This window comes from Corvus brachyrhynchos, unplaced genomic scaffold, assembly GCF_000691975.1.
Source record: "Corvus brachyrhynchos isolate BGI_N302 unplaced genomic scaffold, ASM69197v1 scaffold370, whole genome shotgun sequence".
Lineage (NCBI taxonomy): Eukaryota > Metazoa > Chordata > Aves > Passeriformes > Corvidae > Corvus > Corvus brachyrhynchos.
Window position 1 is genome coordinate 1,541,939 of NW_008235977.1, and position 23,176 is coordinate 1,565,114.

The 23,176-nt window shown below is 36.8% G+C and overlaps 1 protein-coding gene across 1 annotated transcript in view; it reads left to right on the forward strand.

Moving 5' to 3' along the window:
• Positions 1-224: 224 nt before the first annotated feature.
• RFTN2 (raftlin family member 2) overlaps positions 225-23,176 on the forward strand; it is a 32,106-nt gene continuing 9,154 nt past the window's right edge. The window contains exons 1-8 of the mRNA XM_008629929.2: positions 225-548; positions 935-1,139; positions 5,999-6,182; positions 8,070-8,181; positions 10,126-10,438; positions 13,357-13,557; positions 15,874-15,995; positions 17,106-17,209. Of these exons, the coding sequence (XP_008628151.1) occupies positions 1,001-1,139; positions 5,999-6,182; positions 8,070-8,181; positions 10,126-10,438; positions 13,357-13,557; positions 15,874-15,995; positions 17,106-17,209 (1,175 nt within the window). The 5' untranslated portion in view covers positions 225-548; positions 935-1,000. The remainder of the gene's footprint in view (positions 549-934; positions 1,140-5,998; positions 6,183-8,069; positions 8,182-10,125; positions 10,439-13,356; positions 13,558-15,873; positions 15,996-17,105; positions 17,210-23,176) is intronic.

A 23,176-nucleotide genomic window follows, 5' to 3' on the forward strand; every position in this document is an offset into this window, starting at 1 on the left:
CAGTGTTGAAAGTCTGTGGCTGTACCAACTTAGGTCAGTTTAATAGAGGAGAAAAATATTTTGTTTGTTCAATATCCAGGAGTAATGGAAAATGAAGTTTTGTAACTTTATTCTTATATAGTGTTGAAAAAGTCTTTCCCATTTGAAATGAGGAATATTTCAGTGTAATTTTTTTGGTTTTTTTCCAAAACCAGTTACATAAGTTAATTTTCATGATGAAGATTCTTATTGATTTTTCTGGATGGGAAATTACTACATATTTTTATGCTATTACACTGTGTTCGTGTTGGTGGTTTTTTCCTCTGCAATAACGTCCCTGTAGAAAGGAAATAGGAGCCAACTCTGAAATCTAAAATAAGGACCAAACAGCTTTTCATTTGCCTTTCTACCCTTTGAGATGCCAGAAGCAATTTCCTCTTGAAGCTGACTTCCTTTCTGGAAGTGATTTTTTGTCTCCAACCATGTTGAGGCTCTTTTCTCATTCTTTCATTCTGACTAACTTGCTTTTTTTCTCTCTGACTTTCTACTGCCGTTGGGAACTTCTGGAGGTAAGTAATGACAGACAAGTTTCTTGCTAACTTTCTTTTTCAGTTCTTCTTCCCCCCTTGCCCCCCCTCACCCGGTCAGTCTAGAAGGACAAACAAAGCACTATTGGTGTCCTCTGCAAGAGAGCACTGATAGGGGCTGGCTGTAAATTGACGTGGCATGGAAAATCTCTGCTAGTTTGGAGCAGCTCTAATGTTGCTGCAAAATCAAGCCTACTCTTAACCAAGTTTGTAGCTTGAAATCATCACGAGCTTACTGCTTCTATATTAAAAATGAATGGAAAGTACCTTTGCTTTTTGGTTTGGGAACTGGACTTTTTCTCTGTTTGGATTTACAGATAATAGAAAAAATCAAGGGGAATTATTTGGTTCCTTTTTTTTTCCTGTAGTAAGAGCGACAGATCTTGCTGCTCCCCCCACCTTTTCCTGCGACTTAATCATTTGCAGATCTTGCCATGGGGTGCGGACTGAGAAAGCTGGAAGACCCAGATGATAGCAGCCCTGGAAAAATCTTTTCTACACTGAAGAGACCACAAGTTGAAACAAAGACGGATTCTGCTTATGAATATGTATTGCTGGATTTTACTGTAGAAGGTATTTTTTTTATGCTGTATCTTTACTATTTTGAAATGAGAAGGAACAGGATTTAACTTAGTTTTGTCTTGTTTGACTTACAGTAAATCTTAGGCACTTTTATCAAAGCTAGCCAAAATGTAAGACTTTTATTTTGAAACACAAATCATGACGAAGGTTCTTACTTGTATAAAATTACAATGGAAACTGCTGAAGTATTTTTAACAACCAAACCCTCCAAATTATACAACTGTCCTCTTTAAGGAAGCTGGCTAAAAGCTGTTAGAGAGTTTTCCTAGTTTCCTGGGAGTCAGATACTGCCATCCGTACTCACTTTGAATAATGGTTGTCTGAATTCAGTGTGACGGTTCAGAAAATACACTGTGCCTGAGCCTTAATTGAATAACAATCTTTTAAATGCACTCAACTTCCGAAAACAGGCTGTCATTGTCCTTGTTACTTTATGCAGAAGTAAGCCTGTTCCTTAGTTGTATATCAGGAGTAACTTCCCCTCTTATGCCCACCACAGTCTCTTGGTAGATGTTTCTGTAAGAGTCTGAGTTTCGGCTTACTATTTTTTCCAAATGCTTTACTTGTAGTTGTTGAATAGTCTTTTGAAATTGTGACTGAAATGAAACAGAATCTGTATGCATAGCTAGAGGCAGACAGTGCTCTGTGGGATACTTCCTTCCCGAGGGTGTCCCATCTCTAACAGAGCAACTCCCTGTTCCACAAAGTTGAAAACATAAACAAGCCCAGATGGCTGCCCTCAGAGAACAGACAGCTCAGTTTTACAGTCACTTTATAGTAACTTGCATTTTGTAACAACCCAATCTACTGGAAATGCTTAATAACAGGGATTTGAAGTAAATGCTGTTACTAGAAGGGTTGGATAAAGGGAGACAGTGTAAGTGCAGATCTTACTGCAATTACAGGAACTTTTTCATAAACAAAACTTGGCTTCTGATTACTTTTAACTCTTATAATACTTTTATCTAAAATACAGGAGTCTTTTTTTAAAAAAACTGCAAGATACTAATAGAAGATAGATCTCCAGTACTATAATGTAGCAGAATGTAACTGTGTTCTGTTTATTTACACAAAAAGTTTCTTACTGGCTTGTTCCTTTTGAGGAAACAAAACTAATGAGTAAGTAATAGTGGTAAGACGTTGGAAATAGAGCTAGGCTGCCTAAGGCGTACATGGATTGCCTATTAATCCACTGATAGAAAGGATAAATTTTTTGGAAGCTGAAGAGCGTTTAGTGTTCTTAAATAGCCTCTCTTCTGGATAGTTTTGCTGTGTTTTCAAGTTAGTTTCTAGAAGTGCTGTATAAATTATTTGTTGTAAAGGAGGTTGTGACTTTTTAAGTAAAAGCCCATCAAAAAAGTGCAAATAAAGGTGTATCTGTTTTAATAACCTAGCAGTACAGCGGTAAAGATTAATTTTCTCCTGTTTTATCTGATATTCAGAATTGCTTCACTTCAGTGGAATTATGAATGTTAAATAACAGTTCCAGATAACAGCCTAACTCTTCTTTAGGCTTCTCACTGGAAGTAAGGGGATTTGTAAACACAGGTGTCTTTCTGTTGACTGGTTCTAGCTATGCCTATATATGACCTTAAAATATTTTTTCTTTGAAGTCTCTTTTTTAGAGCTAAGATGAATACAGAAATAAAACATGGTGTGTATATATACTGTCTTGGAGGCATTTTTAAATTCTGATTGTTTCTGAAATGTGGGAATTGGCTAAAGCAGTGTAGACAATATATTGAGCTTTTGTCCTTTTTTTCTTCTATTTCAGTTAACTCGCTCATGTACTTGTTGCTATTTGAATATCCTTTTGCTAAATGAAAGTGAGACCCCTTTATCACTGCAGACCAAAGTTTTTGCTCTGCTGTCAAGTTGTGCCATATCTTTATGGCATTCGTTCTGCTGTGCCACTTTCCAGAGCAAGGTCTTCCCCTACATAGATTTGTATGCCCAAGTGATTTCTTGCCACTGGATCTTGCATCAAGTGAAACAGAAAATCTGCACTTAATATTTTAAGATCTTACGGTAAACTATGTCCTGCATCAAGATAAAAGTATAGCAAGCATAAGTGTGTTACTTCAATTCAATATGCCTTATTCTGTGCTTTATCAGGTATATGCAATGTGAAGTTGAAATGAGCCTGCTGGGGAAACTTTCAGCAGTCTGTGATCTTCTCCCAAGCCATGATGCAGATTAGGTCAACCATGCTGCAGTCTAAATTTGCTGGCTGCAGTCCCTGTGCATCTTAACTAGTTATTAGCTGTGCACTGAACCTTGGCTTCTCTCCTTCTGGTCCCCAAAATGCTCCCATCCCTACTGTAAAAATTAGCTTTGAGTTCCATGGAGGATGATCTCCATCAGGAGAATCCCAAACAAGAAAATTGCAGCCAATCCTTTATTTTGGTATAACTGAATAGTACAAAGAAAAGGGAGCAGTGGACTCTGAAGTATAGTTTTAAATGCCTGTCAGTGACTGTAAATTCCAAGGTCTCAGGCATGAGGCATATCCCAATAACAAAACCAGCTGCTATTCTTTTAAGTCAGTTTACCCAAAAAGTAGTGATAGTTTATATATTTCTACTAAGCAGAATGCTTATGCTTTATCCACAACCCTCATATTAGGGAGAAAAATAAATACTGATGCAGCCTACTAAGGTGACATGCTGTCAAGTTCTTGTCACTCTGAGTACCAATATGAGTAAGTATGAAATAGCTGTTTTGTCATCATCTTCAGTATCCTGCATCTGAGGCTTACTATGCAGCTAGAAAGTTGGCTGGAGTTGCTATTGCTACACTATTTTGGCTACCTGTTGAGAGCACATCAGAAAGGAATTTTTTTTTGATGAAAAAGGGTTAAAGAAATTTGTAAAATCAGTGAAGTATGGAGCAGTTATTTCTCAATACATGTATCTCCTGGATTTTCAATGAGTGGAATCATGGGATGGAGGTATTACTAAGGGCAAGACATCTGTTTACAGAAGGGGAGCTGTGATATACTGTCGTCTTAAAAAGGAAAAGTGCAACAGCCCTGTTCTTATGACTGAGAATTACTGACAGTTTAGTTTAATATGTTGAATTTTCTGGTTAACAGCAATAAACCATCAGTATGTATGTTGGTGATAATTTTTGGTAGTGTGCATTTCCTACAGTATAAATTATTCTGGTTCCTCTTGCTGGCTTTTCTTTTAAGGCTCTTACAGTGACAAGCAAAGTAGATCTCTGTTCCTTTGTCCCTTTTGTAGAAATTGGTATTAAAAAGCATTTGAGTGTTGTAAAATATTAGTTTCTGATGGTTTGTGGGGTTTTTGTGGTCTTTTTTTTAAAGCCCTCCGTAAGTGTATGTATGTCAATATCCTCATTTTATTGTGAGAAAGCAGTATAGAGAGGTTTTACAGAACACCACTCATGAACCAGAGGAGTTCTAATTCAGTTTATTAGAATAAAACATTTGAGCAAACTAAAGAGTCATATCTCCAGTTGATGATTGTTTAAAACAGTAGGATAGACAAACTTTGTGACTTGCTATGTCTTAGGTCCTGAAATTCCTTGCTGATTGCCAACCTGCACTATATGTAGACAAGAGAAGGTAGGAACATGAAATTAACTCAGCAAAGTTATGAGAGATTTATGTAATTGCACTTACTATTTTTATATACTTTTTAAATTACAGAATCAAAGGAGAATTAGTGTATTTCATTATTTTCAGTTGTATGGTAGGAAAGGGAATGTTCAGGGCAGCACGTTAAGGTTGTATGTATCTTGGAAAAAGTGTCATGAGGTCACTTAAATTTGATTGAGGCATCCTTTAATGCAGATAAGCACTGGTCTTAATGCATGGGAAGTCCTGCAAAGAGGGACCCATCAGAATACAGACAAGTAGGCTGCTTGGAGCAGAGGTCACCAGTAGACCAGCAGATTTCAAGCCAAGCTGTTTTGTTATCAGAGCTCATAACTGCAAAGGATTAAAGCTTTGGCAAATCTGTGCTGGCATAATTACTCTTCTGCTACTGTTTGTGTATGAGTATTGATTTCCTGCTTTCTGAGAGCATTTACAGTTTCAGTTGTACTTGAGAGGAACAGGAATTACTGACCCATCAGACTGACTGTAGCAGAATATATCGTCTCTTACCAATGCGGAATCTTCCTTTCCTCTCTGGAAAAGCTGTGGATCATTCAAAAAAAGGTTGTCCAAGAAGTTTTCCCTTTATCTCTGTAGCTTTCCCTAACAGCAGTGTATTGTCCAGGTGCTGCCTATTGATGCAAAATGCCTGCACATGCTGAGAGAGACCCTCCTTAGAAATCGGTGACACCACAAGCTTACTTAGGTGATATATCCTTATGTCTGTTGGAAAAAGGAACTGGGACTGTCAATATGTCAACTCCACAGATCACTTCTAAGGGGGGAAAAAAATTAATGGAAACAAATAATTGTCGTATGCTTAAATCTGTTACATGGGAATTTACCTCACAACTGGGGTTGAGAGATACTGCTTCAGTATGTTGAAGGCTTTGGGTAGACAAAATAGTTGCTTTGTTAAGTTCAGCCCTATTGTGTGTTTAGATGTTAACATAGCTTTTAAATCAGCTTGGCAGACCTAGATTGAGCAGAAAATGTTGCCAAGTATGTTAAAAATAGATCACACTAAGTTGTAAAAATAGGTACTTGAAGTAGTTGAATAGTGTTGAATCATCTGTGAATCTGCTTTTTCTTGTATAAATACTACTGTAGTTTGTAAATAAATGCCTGGGGATAGGTTTTGTGTGGTTTACTTAAAAGGAACTCACCCAAAACGTTTATGGATGTACACAGTATCATGTGCTTCTCTTCTGCTTTCAATGCTTTTTAGCTTCCTCTAATCCAGAAGTTATCAAGATCAGTTCTGTGCTGGATATAGTATCTCGGGTGGAAGACTATTACAGCAAAGGATATGTTGTAGGAGCTGTTCATCCCATTATGCTGCCAATTGGACGGAGAAGGAGTTTCCCTGCAAGTCACATGTATCGAGTGGTACTTTCACGATTAAAACTAAGGTAACAGTGAAATAATTTGAATACACTGATTCTTTACTTAAGCCATTTGTAAGTGGATTGCTCAACCTGCATAGCTTATTATCAATTTGAAATGAGCACCTCAGATTAGCAAGTTAGTAATGTTTTTAAATGATTCTAAGCACACAACAGGCAAATAATTTTTGCTTTGCCTTAGTAAATGTCCTAACAAAAATCCAAAATGTAATATCATCTGTCTTAGAACTTGCAGCAAATAAAAGATTAATCAAAATACTAGGAGAGTAATAAGCTGTTTTAAACTAACTCATGTCTGCTTTTTCTTGGTTTTCAAAACTTTTGTCTCTTCCCAGGGGAAAATTACATAGTTTGTGAATTAATTTGTCAGGGATAGTTTGGGGTTTTTTCTTAAGAAGGAAATAATCATTCTGGATCGGAGATCATACAAAAGCTTAGTTTTGACACTGAGGGAGAGGTAAGAGCTCATTTTTTGTTCCAGATCCATGGTCTTGTTTATTATTCCTGTTTTAATGCATTGTAATCACTGTGTGACCCTAAAGATGTACAAAACAATGTTACCATTAGTTCCTTGGAATGCAAAGAAGATAACCTTTTGTTCCTATTTTGAGTAACTAGAAAAGTGGATTTCTTACTGCATTAAAAGCTGTCAGGCTTCCCCTTCTCTCCTGAGTCCTTATGTGATGCACAAAGGTTCTTGCCTTTATTTGAGGACTGGAAGGGTGTGAATTGGAAGCTGCCTCGCTGCCACTCCCATAATGCTTTCCTAAAACATTCATTTGAGAGAAATTCTTAAACCTTTTGATTGAACAAGCCTGGTCCAGAGTATTTACTGTTCATACAACTTAACCTTTGTAAGTTCATCTGCAAACAAGGTGAATGCTGTTCATATGGGCAAAAGGTTGAGTAAGAGAGCAAAATGCTTGCTCCGGATCTGAGGCTTTCAAGAGCTGACACTGCCAGCATGCAGCTCCCACAATTTGCCTTGTCCCTGTAGATGTGGCATCCTTTGGATGTTGTTGTTTGAATCTTTAGGCCCTTGAATGATGAGTCTCTGTAGCCTACATGTGAAACTGGTGTAGGTTCCAGTTTCCTTCCCAGGCACTATATGTACCAAGTTTAAAAAGAAATATACCTTCTCCAACTACTGTTTGGAAAGTAACCTTTTATATTTGAATGTATCTCATTGACATTCTTTTCTAAATGAAATGATTGTATGAAGGAAGCATCAAATTAAATCCTGTTATATTATTGGCATACACTAAATATTGTCTGACTAATAGCACAACTGGCTTTAGATAAAACATGAGCACAGTTCTATAACTTTGAGTTTGTCAGCTTAAATATGAGAGATTTAAACATTATTTAGCCCCCAGTGTTTTTGCATTGTATTTCTAGTATTTGCCTGTACTGTTTCATTTAACAGCTGCAGCTCTGCTTTAGTTACAAAAACTAAGCAGCAGGATGTTAACAGTGTAAAAGCACCATTTCTATTCATAGGGTGTTTTCTACAAAACTGAACCTACTTTGTGCTTACTAAATTTATAGTTTAAATTGGTGCATTTTGCATCATCAGAGATCTTTGCATTTATTTATTACAAAGACAGAGCTGTTTGTCAGTAAAGCTCAGTTTCCAAAGTATCTCTCTGCATGGTCTTCAAATGAAACTCCAGTTAAATATTAGTATTCTTATCCTAGCATTGAAACACACAGTACCTGCCACTTTGTGGAAGTAGAGCAAAACACCAAAACCCACTGAGTTCTAAAAAGTATGAAGAAGAATTGTCAGTATTTCATTCATAACTATTCCAAAAGAAAAGAATTCTATATGCAAGCATTTGCTCAAGTTTGCAGCAAACTCCTGACAAAGAGTGCTTTCTTTCTGTGTTCTAGCCAGAAGCATGCAGCACCCAGAGGACAAAGGCACCCCAGGCTGGTGATTGAAGAATGTCCTTTAACATATGAAACACTGACAAATGAAGTAGTGAAAGAACTGCTAGAGAAGGTAATGGGAGTTTTTTTCCAACTTTTCTTCAGATATTTATTTCTTTCATACATGTAAGTTACATTTAGTGGTTGTGGTTTAATTTTGTGTTTATTTTATAGAAGCTACAGAAAACTGTTCTCAAAGTGAGAAAAGTTACTTTTTGTAATGTAGGACTGAGTATCCCTGTAAAGCTTTGGAAGTCTGGCTGCTTACACCACTGAAAGCAGAATCAGGCCCAAGTTCAGTCACTCTTTATAAAATGCTTGTATGATATGTGAAGTTTTATGCTTTTCTGAGTTAAGTACCTGAGAAAAATGGCTTTTTCATTCTTTAACAAAAAGTACAGCATTTATAGGAACTATACTAGATATTTATTTGGCACAGCTTTTGAAAACATTGTATACTTAAAGTAAACTTCTACTGGAATGCAAGTTATAGTTCTGGTTCTTTGTGTTTAACTTCCTCTGCAAAATTGAAGACTTGCTGAAACAGGAAGCTATTGTTATTACAAGAGTTAGTGATGTCTTTTACATTAGTTGCCAAGGAGGGTAGTAGGAGAAAAAGCATATTGGAGATCTTTAATGATCTTTGAAATTTCAAGAGTTGTTTGTTTTCTAAATGGCTTGTTTTGACTCTGTCAGGTGTTTCAAATTTAAAATGAAATTACATTATGCATGTATAATATAGATACCTATTTCCAGGTTGGTGTAGTGTACCAGACAAGGATTAGAAGGAAAAACACACTTGAAATGAGCAGTGATGGAGTCTTGGAAGCATATCTGTTACAGAAGTAGTATGTGAGAATAATTTGATTTTAAAATGCTCTGTTTTAAAAAGACAGAGCAATTAATCCAGTTAAATCTTAGTACTTTTTTTTAAAGGTATGAAACAATAAGACTTTGTGGTGTTTCAGCAAAAACATTATCATATTGCCTGTTTTTCTCTGTTGCTTGTTAAATTTAAAACTGTCTTGGTTGTCCTTGAAGCAGCAGCTCTGTATATATAATCACAGTGATTGGCATATTGTATCACTGCTGTACATAAATAATGGCAGTAGATAGACTGAAGTGTGACTATCATGATACTAAAAAGGGATTCAGTACCATCAGTTGTTTGATTTTTACTCACTCTGCTGATTAGTAGTTTAGGTGAGTAAACTGAATAAAGATCCTTCCCTCTCTGTCCTCACTTAATCCAGTACTTCCCAAGTGATGTCTTCTTTCTGAGCTGAGGCTTCTCTATTTACCTGGGAAGACTTTACTTCACAGGGGAGCTTGTAGCACAAGGTGTCAGTGGGGTCACCTTCCTAAATGGCAGCGCTCCTTAACCCAGGAAGAAAAAATGCCTTCAAGAGCAGACACATCTCACAGGTAGCATAGATGTTACAGTTGTGTGTTGAGACTTCAGTGCAGAGAAAAAGACATCACTGGCTGAAAGAGTTGAGAGGATTTTAATTTGCTTCTAGCTCCCTCCTTTCTCTGCTCATGCACTCTACTTGTCCTCAGTAATAATGAAGCTGAGTAGCCCCCAAGGGAACCAGGGGGTAATGACTCGTGCAGCACAAGACAGATATTTCTATAATTTTGGAGGTCGTTATTTTTAGTATGACTAGCATCACCTATTTAGAGAAATACTATTTATTGCTCTACTATACTGCTTACCAATACAACACAGTAAATAAAATACTTTGGGTTTGTTCTAAATGAAGGACTTTGTATACTCTGAAGTCATTCCCAGTGTTGGCCACCTTTCCTGGCCTGACTCCAAAGACATGCTGGAAAACTTCCATTTACTTTGAAGCAGGGGCAGCATCAAAGGAGAGTCACCCTTCTATAATACAATGTTATGCCTTCTATGTTGTCAGCAGTTTAGTTAAGCAGTTCATGTATGTACAGGTTTTAAAGAAGAAAAAGGTCCATGCAATTCTAAAATGATTCTGCAGCTAAGTTTGTTGTATTGCAGGTTAATGAAGCTGCTAAAAGAGGAAAGAAGTTTGTGGGATTTGTAACACAACATTTTCCTGAGCCTAAAGCCTGTAATGGAACAAGCGCAGATGGAGGTGCAGAGCTGGAATCAACACTGGGCAGAAGAAATAGGGAACACAGAAGAGAAAACTTTGATGAAAACTATAAAAACTGGAATGAAGGGACGTTGAGTGGTCACTCATCTGAGAGTGGGGTAGAGGAGGAAATGCATGGAGAAAGCAGACTGTTAGAGGATTCAGATTTCCAGTTTGGAAAAGAAGTCAGCCCTTCTAAACCACGAAAAGGACATGGTAATAAATGCTGCTTGTTTGTTGCAGAAATAAGGTATTTTATTGAGTTGTTGAGGTGTTGGAAAAAATAGAAGAACAGCATTTTCTGTTGTATCAAATACGGCTTTTGGAAGATGCCTCTACATATGCACATGCGTACATATATCTGAAAGAGCTGTCAGTAAAAGAAGCAGAAGGAGAGCTTACCTTTTGCTTTATGTATGTGAGCTGTGGTAATATATTAAAATATTTTACTTTTCATACGGAGTATTATAGATCTACTGTCAGAATTCTAGTTTGCAATTTAAAGAAAGAGAACTACAAACAAACCCCCCCAAAATTGCCCACGGTGTAATTGTGACTTGAAATGTGGTGCAAACAGAAAGGGTTTTTGCTTGATATGTGTATAACAAACATGTGGCACTAAAAATCCTTCCTTTTAGAAGGATGCAATTGTTATAAAATATTTTCTGCAGTGCACATGTAGTTTTACTTACTATTGTATTATAAACATGTAATGATTTCCAAGTATGTTGTGTGATTCCAGTTGTGCCTGTTTCAGAGCTGACAACAAAGAGAGTCCCTTCCAGCTAGAGCCAAAATTCTGCATGCTTCCAGGCAACTCACATAATGTACAGCAAATAAATCCGTTCATAATGGATTCTTTCTGGTTAATGTGCCTTCAAGAAGTGTTCTGAAAGAGATCACTTAAATTAATGCATTGACCATGAAATCAAAGACAATAATTGTTACAAAATGAATTTATTAGAGAGAAGTAAGCATTAGAAGTATGGGAATGAAAAGCATAATTGAAAAAATGCTGGTGCTGTGATAGACAGCTTAGTTGTAGAAGAATGAGATGCTTGGTGTAGTCTGTGTAAAAAACGGCCTGAAACATTGGCTTCTGGTACTGAAACTCTAAGGCCTCCTGGCTGCTAAGAGGAGAAGGTAAAAAGGAAGATGTAATCTAAGTATGAGAACTAATGCAAGACAGTATTGTGTGGAAAGCAGGCAGCATGAAACTTCCATGTCAGGCTGCATTTTGACATAATGGGCTCTTCCCTGATGAGCCAGACATGTTTTAATTGCTCTCAAAAGCAACCTTTTCACTCTCCTGTTAAAGCAGCCTCTCCAGTTTGTAGACTGTGAGAATGACTCTAAGCACTGAGATAATCAATGTTCCTCTTATTTTTAACTCTTGATTAAAAGCAGTTCTCCTACAAGAGAGCCTTTATATCATAATCAGTTAAAGCTTAATTCTTTCCTTACAGCTTGAAATAGTGGGTTTGCTATATATAGCAGAATAGAAGTCCTGCAAGGAAGAAGTGGAAAACTCTTGTTCTATTCAGGAGCACTGTTTGTGCAGACTGGTGTAACCAGAAAGATAAGCAGCCAGTGCATCCCCTATGTGCAGTGTTCTCAGGAAACTCTTGAAAAAGCTTTGGCAAGGATATGCCAGGCTTCTCTACACTAGTCAGATAGAAAATCACTGGAGTTCATAAGATGAAACTTAACCACCTTTCTTGGTCTATGTTTTATGTAACCATCATTTTGAAAAATCCTGATGTGAATTTTCCAAGGCAGTCTTACATATGTGTAGGTATGTACTGCTATGCCAGTGTGCCACTTCCATTTACCTCTGCTCAAAAGAGGCAAAACTGTGTCCAAGTTACAGATTGGGGTTCATGGCGTATGAGTTTTGACTATTATGTTGCTTTTTGAACTATTCTCTTGAATTTTCACTATAATGCATTGCTTGCAGAGGTAAATTTCTGGTAGACATGAGGAATTGAGTAGTTGTATTGGGAAACAATTTTCTTTTTTTCTGAAGAATAAGTGATCTCACTTCAATATGTGGGAAAAGAAATTAAGTTTTGTCAGGATAAACACATCTAATATAAGCACCTGTGAAGGTGATAAAACTGTATGGAAAAGAGTCATCTCTTACTGAAAGTTCAACATTTTGTTCCTAATTTACCTTATTCTGGGCACCTGATGTTACCTGCAGTGGCTGTAGTAACACTTCTCAAAACAGAGAGGGATTCTTCCAGATACTGATTCAGACTACTTGGAGTACAAGTCCTTCTTTGGAATTAATCTCTGTTTCTGGAGCCTAGAAAGTGGGGTCATCTAAGCAAATTCCTTTGTTTTGACAGTGTGAAAACTTCCATGTTTAGAGGTTGGTTTGCATTGATTTAGGCTGCCCAGCAGTATTTGGCAATCTGAGAATATTTCTGGGCAACTGTTTTGTGTTACTTCTCCAAACCAGTGACACACAAGTGTTTGTAGAACACACATAGTAAGAATTTCATAACTTGCACCAGTGATTTCCTAAAATGCTGTGGATCTATTAACTTTTAATGAGTGCTTGTTTGTGACTGGTTTTGTTACAGTACTGTATTAATACCAAGATAAAAACAAATTGAGGATATGTTGGTTTTGTATCCTTAATTTCCACTGATCATCAGTTACTATGGGAAAATCCCAGTAGGCAACTAATTACACTGGTACTTAGCTTCAGAAAATAATGGGTAAAAATCAGTACAAGGCATTCCTTGTATTTGCAAACTTAGAAAATTGTCTTTAATTTTTATATTTGCAAATATTTGTAGCCAGCAGTTCCTTGAGTGGCAGAAATGAAGCCTGTTTCCGCTGGGTTTTCCTTAGTCCTTGTATGTTTTCTTTATGCAAACCCCAACTACCTGAAGAGTCCAGTGACAGCCCAACTGTAATACCTTCACATTTTCCTCATATCCCAAAGTGTACCTCCCCTCACACCTTGTCCTGAGTGTGTTTAGTTCTTGATCAAAGCCACATCAAGAATCAATTATTAAAACTGTTGTGTAGAATTAGAAAATTATGTTAAAATAAGAGATTAGTAATATTACTAAGTTTGGAGCACTGTCTTTGAGGTTCATTCTTCCTTTTTCTCTCCTTAGACAAGCTCTATACAGTCTTCAATGTTTTTGATGATGATTCTACCTGCTGGACCTACCATGAAGGTGTTTTGTCTATGAAAGTAACAAGAAAGGGGCCAGTTGTTAGTACATTGGAAGCAGACTGGCTAGAATTAACTACATTTTATTATAAACAAGGATTGTCCTTAGTTGATTCTTTTGTACACTGGGACACTTCTAAAGGTGAGTACTGTCCCAGGACATCATGAAGCTTTTGCTTGTTTACACAGAACTGTGTGACTTGAAAGAAATTATCATATTTTGTTTCTTGATGTGAGAGTCAATATGTAAACATGTTCAGATAGATCTGTAACTGCCCAGAAAATAAATTACTCCTGTTTTAGGTATCAGATTCTACAAATTCATAATAGACTAAGTAATTGAAATTTCTGCTTTGTTTTATCAAACTGACAATTTCCAAAGCAGCAAACTAGTGTAGCTTTATAACAAAATAAACCTTTTGTGCTGGTTCATTTGGTTTGGTTTGGTTTTTCAAGAAAACAATGGGATGAAAAGCATTTAGAACTCTCAAACTCTGTTGCTGATAAAATGTGTAATTGAGAGATTAATTTCCATTTGAACTGAATTTGTCTGAAAGCCAGAAGTTAAAAGTGTGCAAAAAATAGTAGGTAGCTACTGTTGTACAATTACTTGCAAAAAAGTGAAGAAAATGGTAGTACCTAGCATTAGGGGTATGGACCAAGACAAGCTGACATGTTTAGTAAATTCCAAAACAATTAACTATTTTAACTAATAATTAGTAATAATAACTAATAGCAAGCCTAGACTTTATACTTCACTAAGGTGATACTTTGGTTGGATTTGTACCTGTCTTGCTTGTACTAAGTTGCAAGTTGTTTGTGTTCCTTTAGAATTAATTATTGTAGTCCAGTGTAAGCAAGCAAAATACAGGGTTGCAGTGGAGAAAAGTCGTGTCAAATGTTTGTTGAAAATGTCCTGGGGACCTTAAACAGTTTTTGCAATGCTTAGGCTGATTATCAAGTGCAATAGGCAATTAATAATGTATTACAGTGGCTCTCATAAGTCATTTTTTTCTGCTTCTTACATGAATTATATGAGGAGGGTAAAATTACTGTCAGTGTGAGTAGTTGTTGTATTTACTATGTCTTATGCTTTTTTCTGATAATTCTGATTTAAAACAATATGCACTCATTGTCCCCTTTACAAGGCTTGGATTATTGAAGGCCTTAAATGAAGTTTTAAAAAATGTAAAACATAAGATCTTTGCAAGTTAAATTATGATTCTTCAAAAACAAAAACCTGACACTAATGACAGCTCTTCAATTTTCATTGTTCTCCATGGTTTTGAGTGTGAATCACTGTGTTTCTGTAGCTCTGCAGTAAATTTAGTGACTCAGAGGCACATAAGCTCATCAACATAGATTTACTTCTGATGGAATTTGGCAGCTAGTCCCTCTCAAACCGCATATTTTGTGTGCGTGAACAGTCTAATGTCACAGTTTGTGGTAGTCATCTTTTTTGCTCTGAAGCTGTTACTCCTATTTATTTAACTCAGTGGAAGAACCAAATTTCCTTTGGGGGAGGAGAGGTGAGAATTCAGACTTGTAGTTTTCAATACAGAGTTTTTTTAGAGCTGGAAAAGAACTCTCTGGAGATCTGTTACAGTTCACTGAGGGGTGGTTTTGGCAGCTGTTGAAATTAATCTTTGCAGCTGTTGTCCAACAACAGTTTTACAGTCTTCCCATTCCCCACAGAGAGAGCTGTCTGCTCTTCTGTGCATGAATAACTTCCCCGTCTTTAATACGCAGGTAATAACATACCTCATCCAGCATTCAAGGAGACTTAAAGCTGATATTTTGAGGATTACATAATTTTACTGTACAAAATTAGTTTTAGTCAGCTGTCAAGATAAATCTCCACAAAAGGCTTCCCAGAGGCTGCTAGGAAAAGCAAAACCAGAAAATGAACCAATATTTGATGCACAGTGTTAGTTTGGGCCAAACGGATGCTACCAGGCTTTGACATGTGAGTCAGGGAGTTGTGCTCTGAAACTTCCTTCCCGTCAGGAATCCTCCTACAATTACTTGTTTCAGGCTCTTCCTGTGGCCATTTACATATGTAGTTGAGCTTTGCACTTCATGGTTCACTCATTTTTATGCTCTTTCCCACCACACCAAAAGCCATGCTTCTTGTCAGGAAGACAATATTGAAACTGAAGAAAAAGGGTCATGCGCATCCTCTGCAATGGATGTGTTGAATACAGGAAACTGGAGTTCAGATTGGAGTATGGAAGGGGTTAATGCTTTTGAGAAAATAGCTCATAGTTCAATTTGTATAGAAAAAAGGGATTTTAATAAGAAGTTGATTTGCACACTCCAAGCTGTAACTAGATGGATAAATAACCACAATTTTGAGTTTGCTGAGTCATTTATTTTAGAGGATTGTTCAGTGAGAAAGAAACATCTTGTGTATGTCTTGGTAATCTACTAACCTAAAACTTAATGTTTATGTTCACAGGGGACTATTTGCCCAAATCTTTAGAAGGATTCTTTATCTACGAAGAAGGAGGTGCTGGGGTTCCAGGTTCTAATAGGAAAGGAAATGATGCAATAGTTGTTGAACAATGGACAGTCATTGAGGTAAATAGGTGACTACTTAGCAATGCTATTTCCTACTTGTTTTTTTCTTTGTTTTTTCCTTTAGGATGCTGGTACCTGTGTTCCATAAACATTAAGGATGGCTTCCTGAAGTCACCTGCATAGGCTTAACTAAAGCCACAAATCATAAAAATGAAATCAGATTTGTGAGCGTTGGTGAATATGCATAAAAGAAATATGCTGGAGGAATTCTGGCCTGACATTTGTAAATGTTCATACCAACAAATACAACCACCAAAGAAAATGTTGGGGGGGGGGCTTTGTGTGTGTTTCAGACCAATTTAGGTGTAGTTTCAGCAAGTGCAGATCACACTGATAGTGTGAGGTATACTTTAAAAAGGAGGAGAAAGTAGAACTGGAAACAGAACAAGAGAAAATTGATAGTGAATTAATTCAGTATGGTATTCAGATATGTATTTTTATGAAAATTTTCTGCTAAATATGAAAGACTTGGGTTTCCTAATAAACTTACACGTACTGCTGTAGTAGGTTACAGCAATAAAATTACTTAAATTACTGTTTAGAAATATTCTACTCTTTTAGGATTATTGGTATCAATGACATCTGAAAGCAGTTGTTGTTGGATTTAGGTCTTACTTTTGAAATATCCAATGATAAATACATTTACCAATGTGAAAAAATCAACATCAAACTAAACTTCTCTATTAAAAAAAAAAAACACAGAAAAACCTACCAAAACCTAACTATGTATCTAACTGAGATGCTTATTCTTCACATGTGGAGTAAAAAGTGTAAAGATGCCGATTGACACATGTAATTATGGTGCTTAAAAAGTTTTAGACACTAATTTAGCAAAGTGACAAGTTTAATGAGTGAGATGTGCTTTGAATTATGTCTTGATGAGTCAGGGCCCATACCTAATGTTAATAAATTCTGTTTTCCATGGATTTTGTAGTCTTGAACTTTTCAAGTTGTTTTCAGTTTGAAATAATGAATCTCCATCAAACAAGCTTGATGTCCTCTCAGAGGATTATCTCATTAAAAGTGGGAGGGGAGGTGTTGTAATTGTGTAGAAATGCAAACAAAACCTGTACAGAGTCTCTTTACTACTTTTTATAATTATTAATGTAGGGGTGTGAAATTAAAACAGATTATGGACCTTTATTGCACACGCTGGCTGAGTTTGGATGGCTCCTGACCTGTGTCCTGCCTACACCAATTGTACGACATGACAGGTACCCAAACAATTGATTACAGCATTTTTGGTGTGTATGTCTGAGAATTGGCAAATACTTGCATACTTAAATGTAAAAGGAAGAAAAATGGTGATGTTAAATGTATGTAGAGCTTGAGATGTAAGTAGCACTTTCGTGGAGTGTTTTTACCATATCTGCTTAGGACTACTGATTTCAGTGAGTCTTATTCTAAATTTAAAATATATTGTGTAAATCTGAACATGAAAAATTTTATTTAGGAAACTTTTTATCACATACCCAGTCCACAGCAATGGGGTTACTCATGCTTCAACCGGAAACAAGTGTGGAAATGTTTCACTAGTTTAGGACCTTGGTGAATGACTGATTTAGACTATGGAAAAAGTCATGTTGTCACAAGACAGTCATGGAGTATTTATTTCAAGTTAGGGCAGAGAATGTGCTAATCCAGCAAGTTATTGGGCTGTTTCTCTTCTTTAATGTAGACATTATGGTTCACCTCAAATATAGTACCAGTCTACTGGATTTCAGTCTCTAGCTGTATTGCTTATTTAGATCATTGATGGGCCTCTTTTCTACATAAGAAGAAAGCTAAATTGCAGACCTGGATTTTCCATAACATTCCAGGCTTTTTTTTCTTAAATAACCCCCTGAAAAGGTACTCTGGCTTTCATCACAGTATCAAGCTAAAAAATGGCCAATGAAACACTAGACCAAGCACACTTAATGCCTCTCTTCTCTCATCATTTTTTTTTAAGGTTCTCCACCCATAGGATTGCCAAACTTCAAAAACAAACAGATGTACTGAGGCAGGACTTAGGGCTCATTAGCAGCTGTGGGAAGAGTGGGTGACTTGAGTAATCTTTGGATCCCAGACCTCACTGTGTTAAATCAAGACAGCATGAAAAAGATGTGAATGAAAGATTAAGAAAACTGCTGCAAGAAAGTGGAGTTCTGGTCAAGTGATTTGACATAAATAAATCAACTCACCCCGCATAAGGAGGCTTTTGTGATAAGGCAATAGGTGTTGGGTTTTTTTGGCAGTGGTTTTTCTAATAGTTGATTTCAACCAACTGGTTAAATGCAAAGACAAAAGAAGTTGTAGTAAAATATGGCATGTTCTGTTGCTTTTTTTTTAAGGGTCTATGTTTTGTTTTCCTCTGGAAGAAGCAGTTTCCAGAATATGAAACAAATGGTTATCCTTTAATTTCTGCAATAATTTTGTAGTCTAAGTGTATTAGCTTTGAACATGGTGACTTAAGGGCTATGTGAACTACTTGGCCTGGTTTTCATAAACAGCTGAAATTTTGGCCAAATCTTAGAGCTTGAGAGTAAGTGTTCAGAATCTGGGTTTAATCTGTGAAGAATGCCAGAGAAGAATGAGAGAGAGATTTTAGTAGTCATGGTGTGTTGTGAGTCATAGGATGAGAGAATTTTTAACTGCCAACCAACCTTTTGTGTTCCCCAAGCAATGTAACTGAACCAGCCCCATAGGGTTTGGATAAGCAGGGTCAGGAATGTCCTGAGCAGCTGCTGAATGACACTCTGGGAGTGTCAGTCTGTGCTTGCAGCACATCACATGGTGTTGGTTTGTACCTCATAGATCACAGAGCAAAGGCAGGGCCAATTAAAAGAGGCAAAGTGCTGTAAGAAAAAAAGTTAGGACCCAGTGCTGTAGGAAGCATCAATGGACTGATTAGGCTGGAGCTGTTCCTTGAATTAGAGAGAACATACCAGGAAGATATTTAGGTCTCAAATAGTGCTGTATCCCAGATGTGAAACAACCAGAGCATTAAATAGCAGTGCTCATGCTAAAGGGGGTTGTATCCTGGCCAACTCTGAAACTGGATTCATTTTGTATCCATACTAGAGTAACTCAGATTAATAAAAACCATTTATTTTCTGGTCTGAATGGTTGAGTAGGAGTCTGTATGAATTGTCTAATGCTTGTTATCCCAAGCTGAGTTACTCTTGGAAGAAGTAGGATGAATCATGTTTTGTGTGCCTGCAGTACATCTCATATATAGCTATTCAATTTTCTTAAAAAAAGTAAAAAAGCTTATGAACAAGAATTTCTAATTAGGAATTGAGAATTCATAAGAGTCAGAAAATGAATGCCTTCCTGTTCTGATAGGCTAAGTAGTGATTGATAACAACTATTTTTAGGCATTGATGTTGGTATTTAAAGAGGAGAAGAAATTCTTGGAAGGTCACTGTGTGTCTGCTGTGAAAGATGCCATTACTGTGGTGGTAGGTTATCCTAGGAATGCAAAAGTCTTAATAAAGAGGGACACTTTATGCTGATCAACAGCTGTTTTTTTTTTCCCAGACTTGAAACTCTGACCTCAAAACCCAGCCTGAATATTAAGGAGCTTCAGAAACACTGAAAAAACAAAAAAAACCAACATTTTGGGATGATCTGAAAAATGATGTTTTCATAATTTTTAACATAGAATTTGTGCATAGTGTATAAAGAAAATTTTCTATTTTCCCCGTTTTTACTTACTGTAGTACTTTCCTCTATTCTGTCTTCCTTTTCTCCTGATTTATTGCAAAACTTTCCCTCATCTCAGATCTTTTGTGATCTGTTCTTAGACATTGTGCCCACTGCTTGTCTGCAGATGAATAGTGTAACCAACAGGCCAGTACGGGTTCTAGGTGTGTGATGGAATTGTCGTGCCCTGGTGCGTTCCTTTTCAGGTTTTTGCATGGTTAGGATCTGAAACAGTTTAAAAAATACCAGGCTGTCATACATGTTCCTATGTGGGTTTGTAGTTTTTAATGTTTTTACAGATCTTAATAAAATCAGATGTCCTGATGCCTGGAGTGTTCTGAGAGCTGAATGTCATGGGTCACTGTCTCATTCATGCAGGGACGGTAGTCTGGAGATCTGTTTAGTCCTTTACCTCCTACGTCAACAGTTAAATTATGTTGGATGCAGGAAACATTTCCCTGAGAAAAGTTAACTTTCTTGAAACATGCACAGTGGTGATTTTGTGCAGTGTTGTTTGAAAAATAAACACTGTGGGTCTTGGTTTTTTTTGGCCTGCACACTATAGATTGCATAGAAGCCCTCTTCTGACAGTGATTCTGTTTTTGCTAGAAATATGAGGAAATAGAACATGAAAAAAATGAATATGATGCAATGCTTGTTGTATCCATCCATGTTGGGTATTTAAACTGTGTCAGGGGTCAATAAAGAAATTTTTAGATGAAAGAAAGCAGACCATAAAAGAATACCAGACAGATCCACAAAAATGTTATTGACCTAAAGAACCCCCTGCACTATATACAAGTCTTATTTAATTGGTGAATTCCTTCAAGACAAGAATTTGATAGTAATGATGCCAAGCTCAGAAGATAAAGAGCAAGAAAAAAATTAATAGTCCTTTTAGGAGTTAAGTCTGAGTATCTAGAAAATACTTTCCTTGTAAATTAGTGCTGCTGCAGTTTTTAGTATGGTATTATTATGAGTTTGTGGAAGTCCATACATGTTTGTGGTTGAAAATTAGAAGTATTTCTAAGGCTTTTAAATTTTTCATTTAATAGATCCTTTAAGCCAGGACACTTGGTATCCCAGGCTGGTGTCTGTCTCAAAACTGAAAGTCTAGGTAATCCACAGTTCCAAAGGAGTGCAAAGTTTTATTTTGAGAAATGAAAAAAAAAAACCACCCCTGAATAGATGAAAATAATTTATCTTATTTCCTGTGTTCATTTTTCAGAAAATTGTCTAACATCTATTCTAAGTGCTTTGTATATCAAATGTTCATGCATAAAAAAATGGAACTGGAAAAACCAGAACCATTGGCAGTACTACTGAGCTTGTAGCTTCATGGTTGTTTTGGACGACTTAAATATAGACGTGTAAGAGGACACAGTTTTTGCCCATACAGCATAAGCAGACAAACAAATTGCTGGTGTTTCAACAAAAGAGTCTTTGTTGCTCTTCATCACTCCTAAAAGAAGAGACAGGAAAAAGGCTTCAGCAGCCTTACTCTGCAGTGACCTTTATTTCCCTTCACTGATTACTGTAGTCCCTGAAAATGGGCAAGGCAGACTACGGGCAATGCAGTGCAAAAACACTGACTTTGTGGTTATTAATTTATCATGGCTCACTACTTAATCTATGGTTTCAAAATGCCCTGATTTACGAGGCAAAGAGGGAGTATAGAAATGTGGGGGAAACTATGGAGCTTCCCTTGCTCTAAGCACTTTTTCTCATTTAAATTCTGTGGAAATCCCACTGTCATTGAGTTCTTTGTGAATTAAGCTCATAGCAGCTTTGTCGTGTGCGGCATTTTAATAAGGTCAGACTTAGAAAATTGTTAATTTACTTCTTGTCTGCTCACCATCGTGTCCTTTTTCTGTTCTAGTAGAATTTGTACAAGCTGTAGCTTAATGTTTGGGTTTTTTTCCTTTTCTCTGAAGGAATGCAGACACTGTTACAAAATAAGCCCTAGGCTCTTCCCCATGCCAGGGACTGTGCTCAGCCCTGTTGCTTAGAAGAGACATTTTTCAATTGATCAAAAGAGACATAACTGAGGCACAGAGAAATACCTAGCCAAGTGGAATAAGGTTGTAGGATTGCAGATTTCCTTGTAATGACGTAAAATCTAAACACTTTCTTTTAATGAATGCAAATAGTGAGGTAGGGGACTCTTTGAACAGGAAACCTTGTAAGGCTTAAGGAAATGAATGAATTTGTTCTCCTGCATTCTTGTTTTTCCCACAAGCTGGAATTTTAGTTCTCTGTTTTCATCCAAGGAAGACATGCAAAGATATGCCATGACTTGAGTTCAGCTAGACTGAAAGGAAGATTGTGAGGGGCCAAACACAATCACAAACCCATCATCACTATTGATCTGAGTCACTGTCTATGCAGGGAATAGCACTGGTTTGTGTACTTTCTCAGACCTTATGTCCAGAAGCTTTAGTGTAGGGCAGGCTGTTAACAAGCTCTTCTGAGCTCATAGGAAGAGTTTTAATCCCTGGTTTTTCTTGGAGCAAGTCCCTGATGTTAAATACAAAATAATTTTCAGTCTTGAAAGATGCATCAGTTAACTTCATGTGTGTGGTGGTTAACCTTGTTACAAACCCATGCTGAAGTAAAAGCTTACATTATTGTAGTAGTTCTTTCTGTAATGTTATGCATAATAACACAGTTTTGATTGGTAGAATAGGTAGAATCATAAATACTTCAAATGAAGTCCCATCTCTTTGATGTTTCTATTTTGCTACTTACATTTAGTGCACTCTTAAATCTGTAGTCACCCTTTTGCCAAAGTATTTCAGTGTTTTGCCTTGGTATGCTTCAGCATCTTACTGAATACTGCCCAGAAGCAGCTGGGGGAAGAAGAGCCTATAAAAATGTAGTATCTGATATTTAGAAGGACACAAGAATTTTTAAAATCCCTCATTCTAGAGTTCTCATCTTGAAATTGTTTCACTTTCAGTGACATGGAGTTGGGCTTTGTATTATATATCCTGTCAATGTGGTGACATGTATTTCTGGTGCAAAGGTGATGAAAATAGATTAAAACTTAAAGGATGTATTTATCATCACTACTAAGGCTGTAATACTTATGAAACATCGTATCAGTAATATCTGATTTGGTCTTGGGAGCAACTTCACTTGTCATGTTTATTTTTCTACAAGTATTCCCTTTTGGGGAAAAAAACCCAACACCTGTGCTTTGTCTACCACAACAGTATTAGTATCTGCAAAAGTTCCAGGACTGAAGTTGCTCTTTTTTTTTCCCCTGTTCTTCTGAAACATTTCTCTTGTCCTGCCTCATACATTGTGCTGGTACCTCCCTCATACAAAACAGCCAGTGTCATTTATCTCATTCTTGATGTAGAGCTTATTAAAACTGAGCTGAGTCCCTTTATCCATAGGTGGTGAGGCAGCAAGCTTATCCTCCTGTGTCAGATGACATTTTACAGCAACTTTTATTTAGCAGTAAAGAATGTTAATTCCCAAGTTTCATA